The sequence below is a fragment of the Giraffa tippelskirchi genome, chromosome 5 (assembly GCF_054371585.1).
Source record: "Giraffa tippelskirchi isolate mGirTip1 chromosome 5, T2T-mGirTip1v1.2.pri, whole genome shotgun sequence".
NCBI classification, from domain to species: domain Eukaryota; kingdom Metazoa; phylum Chordata; class Mammalia; order Artiodactyla; family Giraffidae; genus Giraffa; species Giraffa tippelskirchi.
The window spans coordinates 136,666,626-136,692,001 of NC_137279.1; the positions used below are offsets into that span (position 1 = coordinate 136,666,626).

General features: G+C 33.7%; 1 protein-coding gene across 11 annotated transcripts in view; it reads right to left on the reverse strand.

The window, feature by feature from the left end:
* PRKACB (protein kinase cAMP-activated catalytic subunit beta) overlaps nucleotides 1-25,376 on the reverse strand; it is a 150,490-nt gene that overhangs the window by 40,343 nt on the left and 84,771 nt on the right. For 10 of the 11 annotated variants that reach the window (XM_081490136.1, XM_081490131.1, XM_081490137.1 and 7 more), the window contains 2 exons: nucleotides 11,478-11,539; nucleotides 9,192-9,320 (listed from right to left, as the gene is read on the reverse strand). In XM_081490136.1, coding sequence (XP_081346262.1) covers nucleotides 9,192-9,320; nucleotides 11,478-11,539 — 191 coding nt within the window. Of the gene's footprint in view, nucleotides 1-9,191; nucleotides 9,321-9,508; nucleotides 9,522-9,767; nucleotides 9,815-11,477; nucleotides 11,540-25,376 lie in introns of those variants that run through there. The other variant, XM_081490135.1, reaches the window with a different exon arrangement.

Genomic DNA, 25,376 nt, shown 5'->3' on the forward strand with positions numbered 1-25,376 from the left:
GTGGGTTGCCATTTCCTTCTCCATTCCTATGGTAGGTGCATATACATTTAAAATTGTCATTACTTCTTGTTGGATTAACCCCCTTTATCATTAAGGGGAATCATATGTAATTCCCTCTTTGCCTCTTATTATAGTCATTGCTTTATAGTCTATTTCGTTTTAATATAAATATTCCTATCCCAGCTTTCTTCTCATTTCCATTTGCATGGCATATTTTTTTTTACCATCCCTTCACTTACAGTCTGTGTGTGTCTTTAGATTTATAGTGAGTCTCTTGTAGGCAACATATACATAGGTTTTCTCTTTTAATCCATTCAGCTTTTAGTCCATTTATAGTTAAAGTAATTATTGATAGGTATGTACTTATTGCCATTTGGGTAACTGTTTTCAGGTTTTATTTTGTTCCTTTCTTCTTTTGCTCACTTCCCTTGTGATTTGATGTCTGTCTTTAATGTTATATTTGGATTCTTTCCTCTTTTTTGTGTGTACCTATTATAGATTTTTGGTTTGTGGTTATAAGTAGGTTTATATATAGCAATCTATATATATATATGGTTATTTAAATCGATCATCTATTAAATTTTAATGCATTCTAGCAATCCTACATTTTTACTTCCCCCTGATAAACATTTAATGTTTTTAGATGCCACAAAAGACCTATTAAAACTAATAAATTATTTCAGTAAGGTTTCACAATATAAAATATATAAGAATATTTTGTGTTTTAATATACTAAAAATAAACTATCACAAAGAGAAATTAAAATAGTCCCACTTACAATTGCATCAGAAAAAAGTAAAACATCTAGATAAATCTAACCAAGGAGATAAAAACCTGTACTTGGAAAACAAAAATACATTGATGAAATAAATTACAAATGACATAAACAAATGGGAAGACACACTGTGCTCATGCATCGGAAGACTTAGTACTGTTAAAATGGCCATACTACCCACAGTAATTAACAGATTCAATGCAATCTCTTATCAAAATACCAGTGGTGTTTTTCACAGAACTAAAATAAATAATTCTAAAATTTATTTGTAAATACAACCCTGAATAGCCAAAACAATCTTGTGAAAGATGAACAAAGCTGCAGGTATACTTCCTGATTTCAAAGCATACTACAAAGCTATAGTAAACAAAGCAGTATGGTACTGATATAAAGAAAGACAAATAAATCAATGAAACACAATAGAAAGCTCAGAAATAAGCCCATACTTGTATGGGCTTATATCAATCTACCAATGAACAAGGCAAGAATCTACAATGGGGAAAAAGACAGTCTCTTCAATAAATACTGTTGGGAAAATTGAACAGCTATAAGCAAAAGAATCAAACTGGATTATTTTCTCATACCATATACAAAAATAAACTAAAAATAGATTAAAGACTTAATTGTAAGACCTGAAACTATAAAACACCTAGAAGAAAACACAGAAAGTATGCTCTTGATACTTGTGTTAGCAACATTTTTTTGGATATGTCTCCTCAAGCAAGGGAAGCAAAAACAAAAATAAACATATGGGACTACATCAAACTGAAAAGCTGCTGCACAGTAAAGGAAGCTATGAACAAAACAAGAAGACAGCCAACTAGATGAGAAAAATATCTGCAAACAATTATCTGATAAAGGGTTAGTATCCAAAATATTCAAAAAACTCATACAACTGAATATCAAAAAACAACCAGAGTGAAAAATGGGCAGAGAACTCAAAAAGACATTTTCCCAAAGATGACATATAAAAGGTCAACAGGCACATGAAAAAATGTTCAACATCAGTAATTATCAGGGAAATGCAAATCACAATCATAATGAGCTAACACCATATACCTATTAGAATGGCTATTATCAAAAAGACACAAATAACAACTGTTGGCAAGGACGTGGAGAAAATGGAACCCTCCTGTACTGTTGGTAGGAAGATAAATTGGTAGTCACTATGGAAAATAGTATTGGAGTTCCTCAAAAAATTAGAACTATTACATGATCCAGCAATTCCACTTCAGAGTATTTTTCTAAAAAACACTAATTCAAAAAGATATATGCACCTCTATGTTAACTGCAGTGTTATTTATAATAGCCAAAATATGGAAGTAACCTAAGTGTCCATTAATAGATGGATTGTTAAAGAAGATGGAATAAAATGGGATTGACTCAGCCGTAAAAGAAGAAGGAAATCTTGTCATTGGTGACAACATAGGTGGACTTAGAGGGTATGAGGGTATTATGCTAAGTAAAATAAGTCATACAGACAAAGAAAAATACCGTTATGATGTCTCTTATATGTTGAATCTAAAAAACAAATGAACAAACATAACAAAACAGAAACTGATTCACAGATACAGAGAACTCAGAGTGGAGGGGGTTTGGTGGATGAGTGATACAGGTAAGGGAGATTAAGAGATACAAACTTTAAGAGCTTACAAAAGAAAAAGTTACAAAATAAATGAGTCACAGGTATAAAATACACCATAGGGAACATGTGCTCATTGTGCTGTGCTCGGTGGGTCAATCGTGTCCAGCTCTTTGCGACCCCATGGACTGTAGCCCACCAGGCTCCTCTATCCATGGGATTTTCCAGGCAATAATACTGGAGCGGGTTATCATTTCCTCCTCCAGGGGATCTTTCTGAGCCAGGGACTGAACCTGCATCTCCTACATTGGCAGGTGGATTCTTTTAACACTGAGCCACCTATAATCAATAATATTATGATAACTTTGTGCAGTGACAGATGGTAATTAGATTTATTGTAGTGATCATTTTATAATGTACACAAATATCAAATCATTATGTTGTACACCTGTAACGAATATAGTATTTTAGGTCTATTATGCTTCAAACAAACAGATTTGAAACATTTTGTTGTGCTAGCAATAAAAGTATACTAGTCACTTATCCTTTCTCAGATCCAATTATCTCATCTAGATAATTAGGTTAAGAACTAGCTGCGATGGATCTCTAAGAGCTCCATGCTCAGATTATACAAATCAGGAGCAGAAAGTTCAAGGATGAGTTGAAGCTTGGACAAGAGTACACAGGGAAAGCATACAGAACATGAAAACAGGAAGAGTGGATAGTCCAGAGATGGAGATTAGCAATCTCTACAGATAAGACAGAAGAAAAATATAGAACAAAATATGAAAAAGCACATGAAAAACAAGAGCCCAGAGAGAAGAAGTCCAGGGACAAGACAGTTTTAAGACAGCAGTCTGTACATTCATAGGTTCTAAAAGAGTCACATAAGATGAGCAAAAAGAGTCCACTGGACTTGGTGATTAAGTCCCTGGATTGGTGACCCATAGTAGTGTTATTTCAGTAAAGTAGCAAGAAGTAGGAGATAAACAAGGAGGCAGCTAAATTGCTGTGGGTTAAAGATTAAAAGGAAGTGGGTTAGTGGGCAGGGTGATTAAACTATTTTTTCAAGAAGCATAGCTAGAAAGATATGTGAAAGAGGGCAGTAGAGAAAGATGCATAAATGTGTGTATGGGTGTATTTAATTTTAGAGACTTAAGTCATTACTCCTTTTCATGTTAGAGGTTAGTTTTGCTTTTGTTTTAAAGTAGACGTTGGACTGAAACCTCAAACCAGTCTAATGTTGTGCTGTCCAGCACGGTAGCCACTAGCCACATGAGGTTATTTAACACTTGAAAGGTGCCAAGTTGAAGGGAAATGTACTGTTAGTGTAAAATAAACATCAGATTTTGTAACTTGATATGAAAAAAAGAATACTAAACACCTTAGTAATTTTTATGTTAATTACATATGGCAATGATAGTATTTTAGATACCTCGGGCTAAATAAAGTTCTATTCAGTTCAGTTCATTTCAGTGGCTCAGTTGTGTCCGACTCTTTGCAACCCCATGAATTGCAGCACGCCAGGCCTCTCTGTCCATCACCAACTCCCGGAGTCTACCCAAACCCATGTCCATCGAGTCAGTGATGTCATCCAACCATCTCATCCTCTGTCGTCCCCTTCTCCTCCCGCCCCCAATCCTACCCAGCATTAGGGTCTTTTCCAATGAGTCAACTCTTCGCATCAGGTGGCCAAAGTATTGAAGTTTCAGCTTGAACATCAGTCCTTCCAATGAACACCCAGGACTGAGCTCCTTCAGGATGGATTGATTGGATCTCCTTGCAGTCCAAGGGACTCTCAAGAGTCTTCTCCAACACCATAGTTCAAAAGCATCAATTCTGCGGTGCTCAGCTTTCTTCACCATCCAACTCTCACATCCATACATGACTACTGGAAAAACCATAGCCTTGACTAGCCGGACCTTTGTTGGCAAAGTAATGTCTCTGCTTTTAAATACGCTATCTAGGTTGGCCATAACCTTCCTTCCAAGGAGTAAGTGTCTTTTAATTTCATAGCTGCAATGACCATCAGCAGTGATTTTGGAGCCCCCAAAAATAAAGTCTGACACTGTTTCCACTGTTTCCCCATCTATTTCCCATGAAGTGATGGGACCAGATGCCATGATCTTATTTTCTGAACGTTGAGCTTTAAGCTAACATTTTCACTCTCCTCTTTCACTTTCATCAAGAGGCTCTTTAGTTCTTCTTCACTTTCTGCCATAAGGGTGGTGTCATCTACATATCTGAGGTTATTGATATTTCTCCCAGCAATCTTGATTCCAGCTTGTGTTTCTTCCAGCCCAGCGTTTCTCATGATGTACTCTGCATATAAGTTAAATAAGCAGGGTGACAATATACAGCCTTGACGTACTCCTTTTGCTATTTGGAACCAGTCTGTTGTTCCATGTCCAGTTCTAACTGTTGCTTCCTGACCTGCATACAGGTTCTATTAATTAAATATAAATTAAAAAGCTCTATTAATTAAGGTTAATTTTTACTTTTTTAAAAATGGAGCTACTAAAAAACTTAAAATGACATATGTGCCTCACATTGTATTTCTATTGAGTACTACTAGTTTTATCCACCATCTATAACCCTGATTACTAGTTAAGTACTGTTTCCTCCACATTTTCCTATCTATACTCCAATAAGCCAAAATGTCATTCTTAGGTACATAATGTCTGTAAGATAACAAATCAAGCTTTGCCATTTTTCTTTTACTTTCCTTCAATCATGATTACTAGAAAAACAGAAGCTTAATATTTAAAGCATGAATAATTCAGACACTCTAATTCATTTGTGTGTGCTCAGTCATGTCCAACTCTTTCCAATCCCATGGACTGTGGCCCACCAGGCTCCTCTGTCCATGGAATTTTCCAGGCCATAATACTGCAGAGGATTGCTATTTCCTACTCCAGGAGATCTTCCTATACTAGGGATCGAACCAACATCTCCTGCATCTCAGGCAGATTCTTTACCACTTAGCCACCTGGGAAGCCCTCTAATTCATTAGGTAGTAACAATATATTATAAATATTTAAATTTTATTTTTAATTAATTTTTTTAGCTATAACTGATGTATAACTTATTAGTTTGACGTGTACAATATAGAGATTAGATATTTGTTATAGTATGCAGGTTTTCAAATTTTTCCCTGCTTAACTTACATTTTAAAGTAAACAACTCAATCATGTTAAACAACAAGGCTTCAACTGTCATTTAAAATAAGTCATAAAATAAATCACTAAATTTCTGTTACCTCAATCTAAGGATCAAGTAATTGGTCCCTTAATTTCTCCACAAGACAAAATGTAATAGAGATGCTTGTTCTTTACATATAGAATTCAGTATTTTGTTAGAAAATATATACAAACGTATTATGTATAAATTATTATTGAAATAATAATGTACCCCCATGGGGAAATTAACAAGATGGCACCAGCCAGGCTCTCTGACCCTATGCTCTCTAGCCCTCTCGCCCTATGATCTGTAAACAATGACTTTGCACCGTTAAGTAACAGCTGAGATCACTTACAGCACTGCTCACACATGTTGTAAGACACTTGCTTGGTCACCGGCAATTTTGTGCAGTATGCCTGTATGAGCTTCACATGAAAGCCCTGGCTGCCGCTGCTTTGGGGCTGAATTGGGGCAGCATCATGATTGTGTTATGTGAGATTATGTTCTGGCTACGTTATGGATATGTTATGGTTATGTTGTGGCTGCTGATATGACTGCCTCGTCAGCCAGAGGAGAGGCTGTGTTATGGCCGCTGTGTGAGCCAAGAGAGAATAAATGTGTCTGCGGTTCTTACAGCTCCTCGTGTCTTCTTCCAGCCTCTTAGCTCAAGCCTTGCCTACCCTGAGTTCAGTGAACAGGATCAGCAATACAATTACCATACACTAAAACTATTACCTTTGTGTGTCATATACTCACAATAAATAGGAATGCAAATTAAATGTGACAATAAAATCATCTGAAGGTGTCAGTTCAGTTCAGTTCAGTCTCTCAGTCGTGTCCGACTCTGTGACCCCATGGACTGCAGCACGCCAGGCCTCCCTGTCCATCACCAACTCCCGGAGCTTACTCAAACTCATGTCCATTGAGTCGGTGATGCCATCCAACCATCTCATCTTATGTTGACCCCTTCTCCTCCTGCTTTCAATCGTTCCCAGCATCAGGGTCCTTTCAAATGAGTCAGTTCTTTGCATCAGGTGACCAAAGTATCAGAGTTTCAGCTTCAGCATCAGTCCTTCCAATGAATATTCAGGACTGATTTCCTTTAGGATGGACTGGTTGGATCTCCTTGCAGTCCAAGGGACTCTCAAGAGTCTTCTCCAATACCACAGTTCAAAAGCAACAATTCTTCGGTGCTCAGCTTTCTTTACAGTTCAACTCTCACATCCATACGTGACTACTGGAAAAACCGTAGCTTTGACTAGACAGACCTTTGTCGGCAAAGTAATGTCTCTGCTTTTTAATACACTGTCTAGGTTGGTCATAACTTTTCTTCCAAGGGACAAGCGTCTTTTAATTTGGCTGTAGTCACCATCTGCAGTGGTTTTGAAGCCCCCCAAAATAAAGCATGTCACTGTTTCTACTGTTTCCCCATCTATTTTCCATGAAGTGATGGGACCAGATGCCATGATCTTAGTTTTCTGGATATTGAGTTTTAAGCCAACTTTTTCACTCTCCTCTTTCACTTTCATCAAGAGGTTCTTTAGTTCTTTGCTTTCTGCCATAAATGAAAGTCGCTCAGTTGTGTCCGACTCTTTGCGACCCCATGGACTATACAGTCCATGGAATTCTGCAGGCCAGAATGCTGGAGTGGGTAGCATTTCCCTTCTCCAGGGGATCTTCCCAACCCAGGGATCGAACCCAGGTCTCCCTCATTTAGTTCTTCTTCACTTTCTGTCATAAGGGTGGTGTCATCTGCATATCTGAGGTTATTTATATTTCTCCCAGCAACCATGATTCCAGCTTGTACTTCATCCAGTCCAGCATTTGTCATGATGTACTCTGCATGTAAGTTAAATAAGCAGGGTGACAATATACAGCCTCAACGTACTCCTTTCTTAATTTGGAGATAGTCTGTTGTTCCATGTCCAGTTCTAACTGTTGGTTCTTGACCTGAATACAGATTTCTCAGGAGGTATGTAATGTGGCCTGGTATACCCATTTCTTTAAGAATTTTCCACAGTTTGTTGTGATCCTCACAGTCAAAGGCTTTGGCTTTAGTCACTAAAGCAGAAGTAGATATTTTTCTGGAACTCTCTTGCTTTTTCGATGATCCAACGTATATTGGCAATTTGATCTCTGGTTCCTCTGCCTTTTCTAAATCCAGTTTGAATATTTGGAAGTTCACGGTTCACATACTGTTGAAGTCTGGTGTCAATGTAAGTCATTCTATTGTATGTGTTCAATAATCCAGCTGATAAAACTGAAATTTACTCTTCAGGTAAATAACAATGAATATACTAATATCATTGCTTTAGATTCCATATATAAACAATATCTCATAACATTTCTTTCTCTGTTTGACTTATTTCACTAGTATGATAATCTGTAGGTCCATCCTAGACTTAGATGCTGTAAATAGCATTATTTCATTACTTTATGGCTGAGTAAACATTCCATCGTGTACATACACACCACATCTTTATCTATTCATCTGCTGATGTACATTTAGGTTGCTGCCATTTCTTGGCTACTGTAAATAGTGCTGCAAAGAACATTGGGGTGCATCTGCCTTTTCAAATTATGGTTTCCTCTGGATATATACCCAGAAGTAGGATTGCAGGATCATATGGAATATCCATTTTTAGTTTTTTAAGGAACCTTAATACTGTTCTACACATAATGGCTGCATCAACAATGTAGCAGGATTCTTTTTCTCCACATCTTCTCTAGTATTTAGTATTTGTAGACTTTTAATGATGGTCATTCTGACCAGTGTGAGGTGATATATCATTGCAGTTTTTATTTACGTTTCTCTAATATGTAATTATAAATACTAAGTATCCTTTCACATGCCTATTGACCATCTGTATGTCTTCTTTTGAGAAATATATATTTACATTTCCACCCATTTTTGATAGATTTTTATATATATATATATATATATATATATACTGAGCTGTATAAGCTATTTATATATTTTGGAAATTAATCTTTTGGCAGTCAAACATCATTTGCAAATATTTTCTACCATTCTGTAGGTTGTCTTTTATTTTGTTTATGGTGTCCTTTGTTGTGCAGAAGTTTTAAATAAGTCCCATTTGTTTATTTTTGTTTTTATTTCCAATACTCCAAGAGATGGAGCCAAAAAATATTAATGTAATTTATGTTAAAGAGTGTTCTGCCTATGTTCTGCCTAGAGGTTATCATACTAAGTGAAGTAGGCAAGATAAAGACAAATATCACATTATATCACTTACCTGTGAAATCTAAAAACATAATACAAATGAATTTATTTACAAAACAGAAATAGGCTCACAGAAATAGAAAGCAAATAGAAAACAAACCTATGGTTACCAAAGGGGGAAGCTGGGGATAAACTGTGAGTTTGGGATTAAAAAATATACACTAATATATATAAAATAGATTACCAACAAGAACCTGTATAGTATAAGAAACTATACTCAATATCTTGTAATAACCTGTAACAGAAAAGAATCTAAAAAAGGAAAAAATATACATATAACATATAAAACTGAATCACTATGCTGTATACCTGAAGTTAACACAACATTGTAACAACACTGTATTTCAATTTAAAATTTAAAAATTTTTTTAAAAATTCCAAAAGCAAACCAAACTAACGAATACACTAACCTTTTGCTTATCTAAGATCTTCATGGCATAATACTGTTCAGTGGCTTTGTGTTTCACCAACATGACTCTTCCAAATGAACCTGTTCCAAGGGTTTTTTTCCTTTCAAAATCCTCCAGCCCAGCATTATTCTAAATATACAGGAAAAAATAAACTTTATAATTAGAAATATTCATAAGAAGAATATGATAACTATAATAGACTTAATAATGTACTATCAGAAGAATTTATAACTATCTATTTAAAAACAATGCAAAAAGACTATAGAAATTCCAGTTTATTGATTCTGTTTTTCCCTTTGAATAAGAAAGGATCTTACATTTGAGGAGAGACTTATATTGTAAACAAAGAGTAATAGTAATGTGAGGAAATAAGATCCTCAGTCAAAATATAAAAGGTCACATTCTGACATGAATTCATAGTACTGGACTTATAATAAATTAGATCCACATTTTAATAATTACAAAGTGACCAGAAGTATGCAATCATGGAAGCCACAGAGGGCATTCACAAAAAAACTGTAATGAATAGAGAAGCTGAGGATCAGTCATTTCACCAGTTACCTCTGAAGAAAGCACTGTCTTACTTCATTTCTATCCTTATATAAACTAGATAATAACAGCATGAGAGATCCAAATAATTTTCTCTGATGTGATAATAACCTTGTATTACCTTAAAAAGTAACAATAAGGTAAAAAGAATTCCTAACTCCCACAAAGATAACCAAAAGTTGGAATGTGATAATAACCTTGTATTACCTTAAAAAGCAACAATAAGGTAAAAAGAATTCCTCACTCCCACAAAGATAACCAAAAGTTGGAATCCCAGAACAATAATCAGTCTCTTTTTCTCCTTGAATAGATGCTTTGTTACAAGCAAAATGTCTTTGTTTGGCTTTAACTATAGCATAGAAGCAAAAAATTGGAGGCATCAATCTACTGAATTTGTTGCTGCCACAACAGAATGAAGATTACAGGGAACAAATCATGCACTTAATAGCATCAAATAGTAATTGCTGATCCATTTGTTTAATAGGTTTTTATTATAAACATCTTCATGAAAATCTTGGAAAAAATAATTCCAAGGCCCAGTCTGTATAGGATTAAGCTTGAGAAATATATGATGCAATATGGTTCTTTTATAAGTAAGGAATTTGAATTGCTACTGGAATTCACTGTAGTTGGATTTAATCTTTGGCAAATCAAACGTTGCCTTTGCTCATAGCTTCTTAGTAAATCATTAAGGAGAAAGCAAGTGACCCTAAGTTTTTACTTATAAAACTTCATTCCTATTTCTCATAATTTTAAATTGCCATGAGATTCTGTATCAATACAGAAAGAAAAAGTCCTTATAATTTTGTTTGAATTAATTCATTTTATGGATTAATATTTAATTTTTGGTTTTAGCAACAATGGATTGAAATGTTTAATAAAATTCCCAACTTAATAATGAAAATAAACATTATTAATAGACAACAGACTATCTCTGCCAGTCATTGCTTTTCATACAAATATGACATCTTCCTCACCTCCCTTAATGTTTCAAATTAGATAATGTCTAACTTCTTTTAATCATCAGAGTGACTATGTTTTAAATTATGGCTCATGCTCTACATCTTGGTAATGACAGCATCTTCTTAAAACATAACATTTTATCTATAATTAAATATTTTCTAGTGAAAAAATATTTGAAAAGGATTTTTATGCTAGGAAAAAAGTTTTTAAAATTTAAACTGCTACTAAAGGTCATTAATTATTTATAAAAATAGATTCAAAATAGTTTTTGGCAAGTATAGATGGTTCTTCTTATATACAGTTTTCAGATCTTAATTAAGATCTAAAGTACTTAAATTATATAGAACTTAACCCATCAAAACATTTATGAAATAATCCTTGTGTACTTGTTATGTTGTCAATAGCCAAGTATTTGTGATTAAGAATTTGAAACTATACAATATGATCCCTACTGTCATAATTAATAAAAATAATAAATATTCTATCAAAGACATAAATCAAAATTACTATCAGAAACTATAAACAAACTTGGAACTAGTATCAAAATGTATCATCAGGCATTATATTGGAAATTAGTTCCTTTTCCAATTTAGGTATACATAAAATTAGTAATGAATCAAAACCTAATGTTATGACAAAATTCTTACATTCAGCTTATATTTATGGATGTTACTTGGAAATTAAGCTTTCCAAAGTAGTAAGTTATTTAGGCAAGTATCATGATTTTACTTAAAGTGAGATTTTAAATTGCAGAAAATTTTAAACATTCCTTACCGGAGCAGGGTTTTCCCATTTTTTTAAAAAGTCTTCTTTGGCTTTGGCTAGAAACTCTTTCACTGAAAATATATTAACAAAATTGACTTGTAAGAATATTTGTACTACATATATAAATATATTACACATAAGTATACTTGCTTAAAAAACATAGACTTAGGTCAACTATGGTTGTCATGAAACATGTATTCACAACCATGGTATACTAGGGAGCTATTTAATTTCTTTAAAGAAGAAGCAAACATTTTCTCAAGTTTCTAAGAATATCTAATTCTGTTCTATATGGAGGTCACTTTGATAATAATCTAATAATCAAAATATGGTTCCTGAAAACATACCTGAAAGTAATGAAAAATGTTAGAAACGAATACAGGGCAAAATACTGATTGTAAAAAAAAGCCACCAGATATTAACAGAGCCTTTAAACATAAGAAGAGAAAACATCTATAGAATGTGAATTTATTGATTTATGGAATTTCAAAAATAATTGACTTTGATAAAGGGCTGTTTTCAGGCATAAGGATTTACATTATTAGATTTGTATCCTCTCTACTAAAGGTAGAGAGAAAGGGGGAAAACCACAGACTAAAACAAAGAATAGATAGCCACAAAGACTTAAAAATAAAACAACCAAAAAACCCAAACAGCTTAAAAATCTCATTCTAAATTGGCAGCAAAACTAAATGCCTGAATGCTTAATTCATAATGTAAACTAAAGTAATTCAAAATCAGATGGTTATATAGTGATCAATAATAGTCACATTATTTTATTGAGCTGTGGTTTGAAGTTTTAGATTTGCTAAATGATGAAACACTTAAAAGAATTCTTTTTCATAATCTTCCCACAAAGTTATTAACAGTGACTTCTATTTACAAAACAACTTCAGGGTTTTAGAAACAAATAGGAAAAAAATTCCAGAGATATAAAATGGCATTAACAAAATTTATTATTGTTCCCATAGTTAAGTTTGAGATAAAAACATAACTACAAAAGAAGTAAATCTTTTAGTCTTTCTTTTTTTGGGAAGGGAGAGTTCCCAATTATCCTCTGATATCTGAATCTATAAAGAAACAAGAAAATAGGATTCAAACAGTGTTTAAACAGTAAAAGGCAAAAAAGTGGCACACTGGCATTTATTTCAGAAGTTATAAGAATGATGAGAAGGATGATAAAAAGACAAAATTAAGAGTTCAAGTGAGGGGTTCACAAATAATTTAGTAAGATCATCTACTGATATAGTAGTATTAAATAAACTATTTCAGTAAGATATTTAAGATATACATTTCCCTGATGAAGTACCTTTGGCAAAACACTGTTAATCAAGAGGCCTGTTGACATTTGCTTTGAGATTTCAAAATGGTGTTGATAGGCACCAAAAGCAGACATTAGTTTTTATGTAAAACTAGTGTGCGTTTCTGAAGATAGTATTTTACCACTTTATATAAACTGTCACTTGTATTTTGCTGTAAGATACTCTCAAAATGCCTATTTTAGAAAATGAGAAAAATAATTTTAAAAATTGGAATCTTTCCATTGTATAAAAATCTCATTCATCAAAACAATGAATTAAATAATTGCACCTAATTATGCAAATATGATCTAATTTCTCCTGGGGTGGATTTGGGGCGTGGAAAATTGTTACATCTTCTTTGAGTTTAGGAAGGTTCAAGTCATCCTACTTCTAAAACTTAATGTACTAGTTACAATGGAAGAAGAGTGGTTTTAAAAAATTTTTCTTTTTCTTCTTTTTTGCATAAAACATATATATCTGCACATGGCATTGACTTGGAAATGACAGCTACAAAATAAGTTAAAAACATAATTTATTGCTAAATGCAACTGTGGCTTTTAAGAAACAACTTGTGATTCCCAAAATAAACCCCTGATTTCTTTTGAAAAATATTTTTAGTTATCTTCTATCTATAGAACTTTTTGCATATCAAATTGCAGTATAAACTCTCCAGATGCCTGCATGAGTATAGATAATTTGGAGACATGCAAGAAAATCAGGAAAAGAAAAAAGAATCCCTAACATCCTGTTTCAGCTTCTCCTGTCACTTTTTGCTAATTGGATCTTGAGTTAAAAAAAGTAACTGGTCAAAGGAAGGACTGGCAGTATTTGCCAAAGATGTTAAGTTGAAGGAAAATTTCCTTTCTCCTGCTTGGTGAATCAACTAAAGGAGAAATTTTAAGTATTGCTTAATTTCATGCACTAATAGAATATTCAGGAAAATCTTTGAAATACTCTGTACTCATCAGTGTTCTGAGTTTACTGTCAAGTAATACTGTAGAAAGTAAATAACAATTCTCATAAAGGCTTTATATGAAAATTATCAGAAACTATGTGAATTAAAGATGTTGAATTTTACAAATATTTCAACATATAAAGAGATTCCCTTTTAGAGTAAGGATAAGCCTTAATTACAATGTCATTAGACAGTTTCACGAAGAAAATCCTGTTCCTGAAACACTTTTTGTCACATAAGTATATATATACACATACACAAATCTCTAGTTTATATGTGCACTCTTTAGATGCCAAAATGACACAGTTAACTCTTTGTAAAAGTATTAATCAAAATATATATTTTATAAATATAAACAAAAAATATTTCACAACATGCTAGATTAGGAATAATTCTAAAACAATAGGTAATCTAGAACCACATGTATTTGCTTTGTGCTTTATTATTTTTACACAGTGGTAAACTTAACTTTCTAAATGTTTTTCTCCAGTTATTTTTAAAGCTTATATCCACTGATGGTGTGTGTGTGCTAGGTCACTTCAGTCGTTCGGACTGTTTGCGACGCTATGGACTGCAGCCTGCCAGGTTCCTCTGTCCATGAGATTTTACAGGCAAGAATACTGGAAAGTGAAAGTCACTCAGTCGTGTCCGACTCTTTGCAACCCCATGGACTATACAGTCCATGGAATTCTCCAGGCCAGAATACTGGAGTGGGTAGCCTTTCCCTTCTCCAGGGGATCTTCCAACCCAGGGATTGAACCCTGGACTCCTGCATTGCAGGCAGATTCTTTACCAGCTGAGCCACGAGGGAAGACCAAGAATACTGGAGTGGGTAGCGTATCCCTTCTCCAGGGGATACTAGAGAGGGTTGCCATTTCCTACCCCAAAGGATCTTCTCAACCCCTAGGATCAAACCCACGTCTCTTGTGTCTCCTGGTATTGGTAGGCGGATTCTTTACCATTAGCTCCACCTGGGAAGCTCTCACATGTGTTGAGCTCCAAAGCCTTTGGCTGTAGCAGGATATCACAATGATTTAATTAAGTTTAAATGTAGATATGGCTTATGGGCATCCCAGGTGGCGCAGTAGTAAAGAATCTGCCTGCCAATACAGGAGACACAAGAGACGCGGGTTCAGTCCCTGGGTTGGAAAGATCCCTTGGAGGTGGTCATGGCAACCCACTCCAGTATTCTTACCTGGAGAATGCTGTGGACAGAGCAGCCTGGAGGGCTAAGGTCCATAGGGTCACAAAGAGTCAGACACAACTGAAATGACTTAACACGACATACATATGAGTGGTAATAATGGTTCTAATACTTCTTAGTAATCCTAAGTACCTATTTAAACACAGTGATTCCTAACTCTCCTTAGGAAAAATCATCTCAACAAAGGATTTTTCTGCAAATATATTTTGTTCTGTGTGCTGTGCTTAGTTGTGTCCGACTCTTTGTGACCCCATGGACAGTAGCCAGCCAGGCTCCTCTGTCCATGGGGATTCTCTACGCAAGAATACTGGAGTGGGTTGCCAGGCCCTCCTCCAGGGGATCTTCCCAATCCAGAGATTGAATCCGGTCCTCTCGCATTCCAGGCAGATTCTTTACGGTCTGAGCCACCAGAGAAGCCCAAGAATACTGGAGTAGGTAGCCTATCCCTTCTCCGGGGGAACTTCCTGACCCAGGAAACGAACTGGGGCCTCCTGCATTGCAGGTGGATTTTTTACCACCTGACCTACTTGGGAATAGTCAATAATGGAGCAAGCTAGGTGCTAAGAAAATGAAGACACCAAAAATTAACTCAATTTCTTCCCAGAAGTATATACTTCAATTATATTTATTTTCCAAATAAAGTTTTTCTCTTCAGTTTAAGAAGTGACCATACCAGATGAATCTATATGTTCACCTAGGGTTGATTTGTAGAAATATTTACCCCTATTCATGAGATGAAGAAAGTGATAATTTTTATGAATGTCCACAAGTACATTAAAAAAACTTAATTCTTACCACCCTCAAAGTATTTTTGAATGTATTTACACATAGGATATTGTTAAAAATTTGAGTTCATTTTAAACATTAGGAAAATTTATTAAAAATTTAAGTATGAAATATTCCATGTTATTAAAATCAAATATGAAATTTTTTATGATATTCAGATAATTCTGCAATGTTTCACTAATTATAGGTAGTATATTTATTTATTAGGCAGTTTTTGGTTTTGTGTTGCTGCTAGATTTTAGATTGCTACCTATTATAAAAAGAGCATGTTGTTAGTTACAGTATGCCATTATGCAACATTTAAAGGAGGTTATCATTCATGTTTTATAAGAAAAGTTTGGAAATCTATTATGGTACAAGTTACAGCTACTCCAGATATTGAATTCTCCAGTTTTCTCTGTAATGAGATAAATGTCACCTCCCTCTTTTACACCTCTTTTACAGTAAAAAGACAATTTTATTTAACTTCTTTTAATGGATGTCAGAAAATAGAAGAGAAACAAAATAGGACAAAATAGAATATAAACTTCCTAGGGCAAATATCCAATTAAAATATTAGCTGTTTTTTTTTCAAAATTTACAATAGCATATTTTTCTTCCAAAAACCTTTCATTAACCTGGGTTATTTAATTTAAGTGGTATGTGTTTATCAGTTTTGTGCTACCCTCTATGTAAAGTGTACCATGTACACTATTTCAGTGTTATATGTTGTTTCTAAAATATCATATAAGAAACTATAAATCATTTCTGTAGATAAAACTCAACATAAAACTAAAAAAGCCATTTCTTCCATCACCTATTTTATTAACTCAGAATATTTCATAAAAATATAACTTTATAAGGAGCACAACAACTTGCAAACAACCAAAGTTTTGAAAGGTAACATTTGTTTTATTAAAAGTAGTTGCCTACCAGATACTTCTGAAGACGAGCAAGCTTGTATCCAAAAAATAAACAATGATTAAATGACACTTACAAGACAGTATATTAGCATGAAATCACCTATACACATTTTCACAGAATATTTTGTACAGAATAAAGCATTAATGTAGAAACAATTATTTGACTGAATATATTCAAATAGAATATTTTAGGATTAAATGGTAAGGAAATAAAATCAATAATTACTGTTTAGTGCCAACATCAATACTATTATAATTTTCCTTAAGATCACAACTATAAGTTTAACTCCTCATAGCAATAGCACTAATAATACTAAACTTAAATATACATCCTATGACTACTGCAGTGCTATCTCTGGACTTGTGTTCTTTATTCAAAGCTTTATTGTAGGAAAAGACACCCTGAATTGTAATACTTCGTTAACTCCCTTCTGAGAGACAAATAATGTCTTCCAGACAAACAGTGTCTTCATTGGTGCTGGTTTAACCATCTTCTTAACATTTGTAGAGCACTGCTCAATGGTACCACAAACTGAGTTACAATTGGGGAACACAAAAAAGCATAAACACACCACTACTATTAAGGAGATGAGAAGCTAAAGGGGAGATAGATGAACCACTGTAATGGAATGTGACCAGGATTACAACTAAGAAATCTGTAGGTGCTATTCTAGTGCAAAGGAGGAAATTCTTGGGTAGTAAGTTAAGTCATAAAAGATGATGTGGCATTTGTGCGGAATCTTAAAGGATAAACAGTTCCTCTGGCAGATAACGCTGAGGAGGATAGGCTGGGATGATCTTGAATAAAATGCATGGACGAAAGAGCATGGTTTACTCAGGAAATGGCAACAGACTTGAGGACAGGGTAAAGGTGTACAGCAGCAGTGGGAGGTGAATGCATAGCAAGAAAGTGCCCAATCAGGCAGGTAGCTGTTCACCACAGCAACACTTTACAATGTGTGGGAAGGAACAGGAATAAACTGTTATTCACAATTGCTATATTCTACTTCTGGGAAACTGGAACTTGCTAAAGAATGAGGGGAACCAGATAGAGTAAGGAGGAATACCAGTGGAGATTGCAGGTCTGAATATTTTAAATCTTGATGGCATACATTTAGGGAATAAGGGAAGAAGCTGTTCCTCTAAAATTTTCTATTAGGGAAAGACTAAGTATTTGGTACTATAAGCAATTGTTTCTTACTAGTATCTTTTCTTGTAATAAGTTAAAATTTTTTTTACTGAGCAAATTATAATTCATGGACCTCCCTCTCTAATCTCTTTGTAATTAAATTATTTTCATTTTCATTCTTTACCTAAATAAAAGCATTATTCTATTTGAGTTATTCAGTGTATGCCAGAAAGCACAAAATAAGATGGGGATGAAGGTAAATTACCTATGAAAATACCAAGTTCTATCAACAAATAACAGTACAATCCCTTTCAAAACCTCTAGGAAGTAAAAATCAAGTAAACTGTAATAGTCTGTCTTTTGCCATCACTACTTCAAACACCCACATCTTTAGAGCTCTGCATCTGTTATTTTTAAGTATACCCCCCCCACATACATGCTGTACAAAAATTTTCAGTAAGCTAATATATAAAATATTCTAGTCACAAAATACCTCATAAAAATCTAACTTAGAGCAATAAACCAACAGAATTATTCTGTAAAAATTGATTCCTACCAGATGCTTCTGATGATTTGCGTGCTTGATCAAAAAGAATAAATTGAACAGATTAAATAACACATAAAATAACATATACACAAGAAGTTATCAATCCATGTATGTTCATTAGATATTCACAAATAGGAACAGAATGAAAAACACATATTCAAAAATGTTTTATACAATGATTACAATTAGTTCTTTGGATACATATTTTTTAAAACCAGTTAAAACCCTACTCTGGAAATGTATTAATGAAATATATTTCTATCCTTTTAATCTGAAAAGCAACTGTGTTCACTTTGCTGAAGAGACACTTTGCTTCACCATATTCAAACATGTTTATTCAAAGCAAATTCACTGTAACCTTAAAATGAGACTGGATATAAAAAACAACTCTACTACAACTGTATTTGTGCAGTTCAGTGGATGAGAGCATGCCTACTTTTGTTTTCTAAGATATTAATTAGTCTTGCACAAAGTCACACATGGATGAGTGGTTGGAAATTTAACAGGCAATAAAGGCTATACTTTGTGTTGCAATAGTACTTTTACTGTTCTGTCCTCTCCTTATGATTTTTATTAGTTAATTCTTTACCAAGCCTTGGTTACAAGTGAACATTATAATTGACTCACTCTTTCACTAAACGGCTAAAAAAATTTAAAACTTTTGGTGAGACATATATAAATGATCCAATTATAGAAACACACACTAACTTACTTGACTAGTATCTATTTGTCAATCATGGACAGATAGATACACTAGTAATGTACACAGTGTACTAATTCACTACTAATCACACAGACATGCCTTCTCTCCCAACTTTCTATCTAGGAATGCTGTGGATTTTCTAACCATCCAAGCCATGTTTGACTGAAGATGTTCCCAACAACAGATTTTGTAATAATAAATATGGCTAAATTTATAGTCATCAAATGACCCAGAAAATTTTTGAAATACTCTTTGAAATGCACTTTGCTTGCTTAACTGTTCACTGAGGCTTTTTCTCAGAAGATATACACCTACTACAATCATATGCTAAAGATTTTACATTTGGTTCTGAATTCAAATATTTTGTCTTGTCGCTGGACAATATATAGCTAGGAGTGGATCCCTAGATGATACGGTATGCACATTTTCAACTAAACTAGATAACAATAAATGGCTCAATAAACGATTGTGCCAGTTTATATTACCACCATATTCTTGACGATCCATACCTTCAACAAAATGCATTACTGTTTTTTCTTTCTAATTTTTGATAATCTAGCGGGTATGAAATTATACCTGCTTATTAAAGATTATAGATAAACATCTCAGTAGAATTTTATAATTTTTCTCTTAAAGGTCTTATTATTCTTTTATTAGATTTATTCCTAGGGTCTCTAGAGCTCTGGTTGCTATTGTAAAAAGGAGATTTTTTTTTTAATTACCATTTGTTTGTTGCTGATGTATAACACACAATTGATGTTTATATACTAGTCTTATTATATGGCAGACTCTCTTATCAATTCTAAAATAATACTGGTAGAGTTTCTTGAATTTTCTATGTAGATAATCACGTATCTATGAATAATGATAGTTTGGTTTCCTCCAACATTTTCTTGTCTTACTGTGCAGGTTACGAGTCACAGTGCAATACTGTACAGACAATGAGCATCCTATTCCTGTTACTAACTTCAGAGAACATGTTTCTAATTGATTTCTTTCCCATACTTTACTTGTAAAGTTATACTAGAATACACAAATTAAAGAAATTAAGAATATACCCTCTTCAATTCTTTGAAGTTTTGTACAAGATCAAAATTTTTGTTCTTTTTGAACTTGACTATAAAACTGTGCAGTCTTAATTTTGTTTTATTTTAACTATGATTAAATTTTAAATAGGTACAGTTGTAATCAATTTTTTAAAAAGTCTTCTCCATGAACTAACCTTTGGCTCTGGTGAATCTTTATTTTCTATTCCACTGATTTTTGCTCATGTCTCTATTGGTTTTTTTTCTTCTTTTGATTAACCATGCCGTGTTTTCCCTAACTTGTTTACTTGCACACTTATATCATACATATCTTTCCCTTTTCCTAATATACACATTTAAAAATTTGTCTCTAAATCCACTTTAGCTGCACTCTACAAGTTCTGATACATAACTGAATTTTAAGTTTATGAGTTATTTCTTGACCTGTGTTTTACTGGAATTTTTTAAATCCCCAAATACAATATTTGTGTTTACTTATTTAATTAGTCTTTTATTATTGATTAAACTTAACTGCTTTGCAGTCAAAGACCACAGTGAAAGAAAAAGTGAAAGTGTTAGTCACTTAGGATTGTCCAACCCACTGAGACCCTATGAACTGTAGTTCACCAGGCTCCTCTGCCTATGGAATTTTCCAGGCAAGAATTCTGCAGTGGGTTGCTATTCCCTTCTCCAGGAGATCTTCCTGACCCAGGGATTGCACCCAGGTCTCCTGCATTGCAGGCATATTCTTTACCATCTGAACCACCAGGGAAGCCTGGAGACCAAAGCCTTTTTCTCAATTCTTTAGAGTATTTCAAATATATGTAGTCAAATTTTGTAAGTGTTCTAAATATTTCTGTGTATTCCCCAATTACTGGGTGATAATTCTTTATATATATCTATAAATATTACACAGTTATAATTTTTCCTTCTAAATGGGTCCGTTTTATTTATTTTGAAGCTCTGTGGGAGTCATATATAATTTTTTCCTCATATTTCTTTTTTATGTGATTATTAATTTTAAATAGTAGTCTGAATGTGAAAATTCTATTCTCTGACATTCTTGGTAGGATCTACTGCTGTAGTACCTGCTATCTTTTACTGTAGATTGTGTGTGTGTATGTGTGTGTGTGTGTTGTGTGTCTACTTTGATTTTGGATTGTGAGTTCAAAATTTAGTTGGCCTTTATCTGTGAGAAAATCACAGGGTTTGATTTGAGGATATGTTTTGTATTAGCTTCTTCCTGGCATCTGATAGATGTTACCAGCCTGACACTGTTACTATAGGGTATTTTGTTTAAAATTATTAAACCACACAATTAATACAGATTAAAACATAAAATCTACCAAAGGAGAAGAAGTTGATTACAAACTCTCAGGAGAAGAATCCAATACACATGCACACACGGCCCTCCTTGTTCCCCAGGAACCCAAGCCAGAAAATGCAAGCTTCTGTATTCTCACCCTGTGTCAGAGGAGACATTTTATTTTTTAGTCTGTGCTTTCACTGAGGTTATGATCCTTTGTGGATCCTGGCTTTATATAGGAATCTAAGATATCACAAGTTGAATGGATCAAAGAACTCATCTTCTGTCTCTGTGAGGCTATTTAAAACAAAAGCCCTTTGGTCACAAAGGTACAAAAATTTCCTCAGGGTAGTCAAAGTATGCTCTCCCTTACAGCTCTGATTTTACACTCACCATTTGACTTTTTGCACACTGGGAATTTCTATTATATACTTGTCAATTCAGGTATTCATTGAAAGAGATGCTTGTTACATTTTATTTAGTTACTTACTTCTATGTGCTCTTGTATCTTAGTCAATTTTTGGTCTAGAAGAATTTTCAAATTGTTCAGTCTCCAATTTATGAAATTTTTTCTTTATAAGACAAACTATGTGTTACATTGTAAGATGCAAAGAGACCTGGATGTTTGTGGAATTCACTATTTTTATCCATGTAATTCAAAACTTCCATCAGGATATATTTAGGTACTGGTGTTTCTGTTAAACTTTGTCAACAGACAATGAGCTCCAAGTTATACATTTTGGTTTTTCTTCAACTAAGTTTCCCTAAATCCTAATTTTTATTATTGTTTCTGTTCTATTCATCATTATCTGTTCTGAGGGAATGCTATCCACTCAATTTGTAGAGTTTCCTACTTTATCTATCATATTTTTCATGTTGAAATTTTTATCCTATCCATTTTGCCTACATTCTGGTTTTATCAAGTTAGTTCTTTATGTCATTAATTCACCTTTGTACAGTGATTATTTTACTCTTTACTGCTTCTAATGCAGTTTTATATTCTACAAATGCCACGTTCATTTTCTTATAATCTTCTCTTACCATATCATTATTGTTCCTTTTCTATTCCTGCCTCTCACCCAGCTCTCCTCTCATCCTAGTCCCTTGTTTCATCTTTTTATCTTTATATTTTATTTTATAGAGTCCATGTTCACTTGAAATTTTTAAGAACTCCACATAGATGTTATTATAAGTACTTATTTTAAACCCTCCCCACAAACATTTTCTAAACATAAGGTCATTCTTTTCCTCTCGAAGGCTATGAACTTATCCTTGAGCATTATCTCTTTTATAGGCTGCACATTGTTGCATTTCTTGTTTATTCATTCAGGAACAATGAGAAGCCTTTCAAAACTTTACAAATGCTCCCCCCTAAAAAGTTGGATCCTCCCATCTCCTATTTGGGTATGTTAAAATCAACTTTTCAGATCTTTTAGTTGATACATATACATACTTATATTATCATTTAAATAATCCAGTAACTTTCAAAAATGGGAATGGAGCCAGGACTATATGGTTCTTTACTGGTAGTGATGCTCACTACATCAAGTAAGAGCCCTGTTACACCTGGAAGAAGAAAAGTCACTTTTCTCAACTTGAGTAGACTAACAAATTTATAGTTGTCCCACTATTAACTGTTTTAGAATGAAAGAAATCAGCAGTGTTGGATCTTTCACTCCTCTCTCCCACAGTCTTTCTTTTTAAAAGCCTTATCCATCCAAGTTAATAAGAGTGAAACTATTTTTATTTCTTTTCCATGAAGGCAAGCCACTCAAAATAAAACTGTTACACTTTGGTGTCTGATCTTCAATCTAATACTGTATATTTCCAGGCAAGTACCCTTCTTTAACTCCACTGATATACTGTTTCCCCAGTACTGTGTTCTTCAAGTTTCAATCTAGAAAGTATAAATCTAAAAAGGGGAATTAATCAAATGCTTTTGCTCAAAGCTGTAACTTTCCTGTAAATCAAAGCATAGCAAAAAAATTTTTTTCAGAGATTTGCCCTCAACTACAGCAGGGCAAACAGTTTTTATTTGAGATTTTGCTATCATGATGCTAGTTATGTTCCAATAAGCACATGAACCAAAAAAATCAAAACACGTGACTGATATTCTTCACCGATAATGTAATAAAAGTGTTCAAATATGTAAAAAATGGATGTTTTAATCATTCATTTATTGCACATGAATTTAAAAATTCATTGCTATGTTTGGGGTACCAAGGTAACAGCTGGAAACACATGGATGAACACTGAACTGTCCCTGACTTAAGAAGTTCAAAGGATGGATATTGGAAATTGATAAGCAAGTACATAAATTCAGTATAATACAAGTAATTGTTATAGTTTATAAGTTTGCTTTGAGAGTACAGAGAAATCATCTAACTCTAGAGAATCAATAATGGAGGTACCAGCATAGCTGGTTTTCAGAATTTTTATGATAAAAGATATAAATATGGAAAGGTAGCAAAGAATAATACATAGTATAATATAACTAGATCCGAATTTTATGAGAATGATGCAGATAAAGTTAGAAAGGCAGGCCACTGATCTTGGATGCCCCACTAAGGAGTTTAGCCTTTATTGGAGAGACAATAAGGAGTAACTGAAAATGCTGGATTAAGAAATGGGCATATCTGCAATTTTAAAATGGCAGCATGGAAAATGGTCTGGAGAGATACAAAATTGGAATTTGAGACCAGTGAAGTTGTTACTGCAATAAGACTGAAAATATATAGAATTCCTGATCTGAAGGCATTCTCAGTGTCAGTGATAATAGAGAAAATTGAGTGATTTTTGAGACATTTCTAATGTAGAACCAATAGAAATTAATGGCTGAGTGCAGGTCTGGGGAGTAAGAAACATGTTCAGAGTGACTACAAGGTTTCTGTTTAAGTTCCTACATGGGGAGTGGGATCATTAAAACAAATCAGAATGAATGAAAAAGGAGGAGATCCATGGGATGGAAAGAGAAAATGCACTTTTGCACTGAACATTCAGGTAACTACTGAAGATGCTGGCATGGATGAGAGCTTTCAGAGAGAACGCAGCATTAAAAGAGGGCCAAAGATAGATTCCCAGAGAAAACTATTCCTCCCCCCAAAGCTGATATTTAATAGGCAAGGAAGGAGAAAAGAAATCTCTTTTTAACTAGAAAAGTACCACATACACATAAATATCACATATATATATAGCTAAAGACTGAGGTAATAGGGTCTGGCACTTGCTTATTTTTACAAATAAAACCATGCTTTACTTGAAATTTTCCATATTTTGAAATGGCTAAGGCATTTAACCACTTATGATATGAACAAAATTAATTGAAACTGGACAATTCTGAACAAGTCAGAATGTTTAGCTGTCACTACTATAATTCTTGAGGTAGAAAAGGCTATAAAGGCAGACCAATATGATCAAATATATAAACCTATCTGAAAAATCCATAGCTTTCTTGAAAGAAAAGTCAAGCAATAGAGAAGCAGTAACAATTTTCTTCAGCTAAAACCAACACATCCAATTGTAAAACTTCTAAAACACTGTCAAAGAGAAAAACACACTGCCTGGATTCAAAGAAATCCATTATTTTAAGTATGATAACCAGGTATATTCAGGTTTGATTGATATCTAAGAAGTCCTAAGAAATGTTAACATGTTGCTTTTGTAATATTAGCCCAAATTTAACACACTAGAACAGAAACATCTACATCTAACAGAAAAATAACAGGATAATAATAACAATTAATTCTTAATATGCTGTATGTAAAAATGTTCTTTTAATGTCTAATATCACGTTATAAATAAATACCTAATAGCATTGAAGAGGTGTATCTTACACAGCAGCAAAAATGTTTATTTGCAACAATAAGGTGGTCTCCAATTATGGAAGAAAAGGTTCATTTATTTTGAATTCTACCACTATACAGCAAAAATGCATCTCTCTCAGGTTCTGAATTCCAATTCCAAATCTTTTAAGTGTAAATTATAGACGGTTATGAATAACCATATAATACCTTTCCTAAACATGCATCTGATTCAAAGGTTAACTTAATA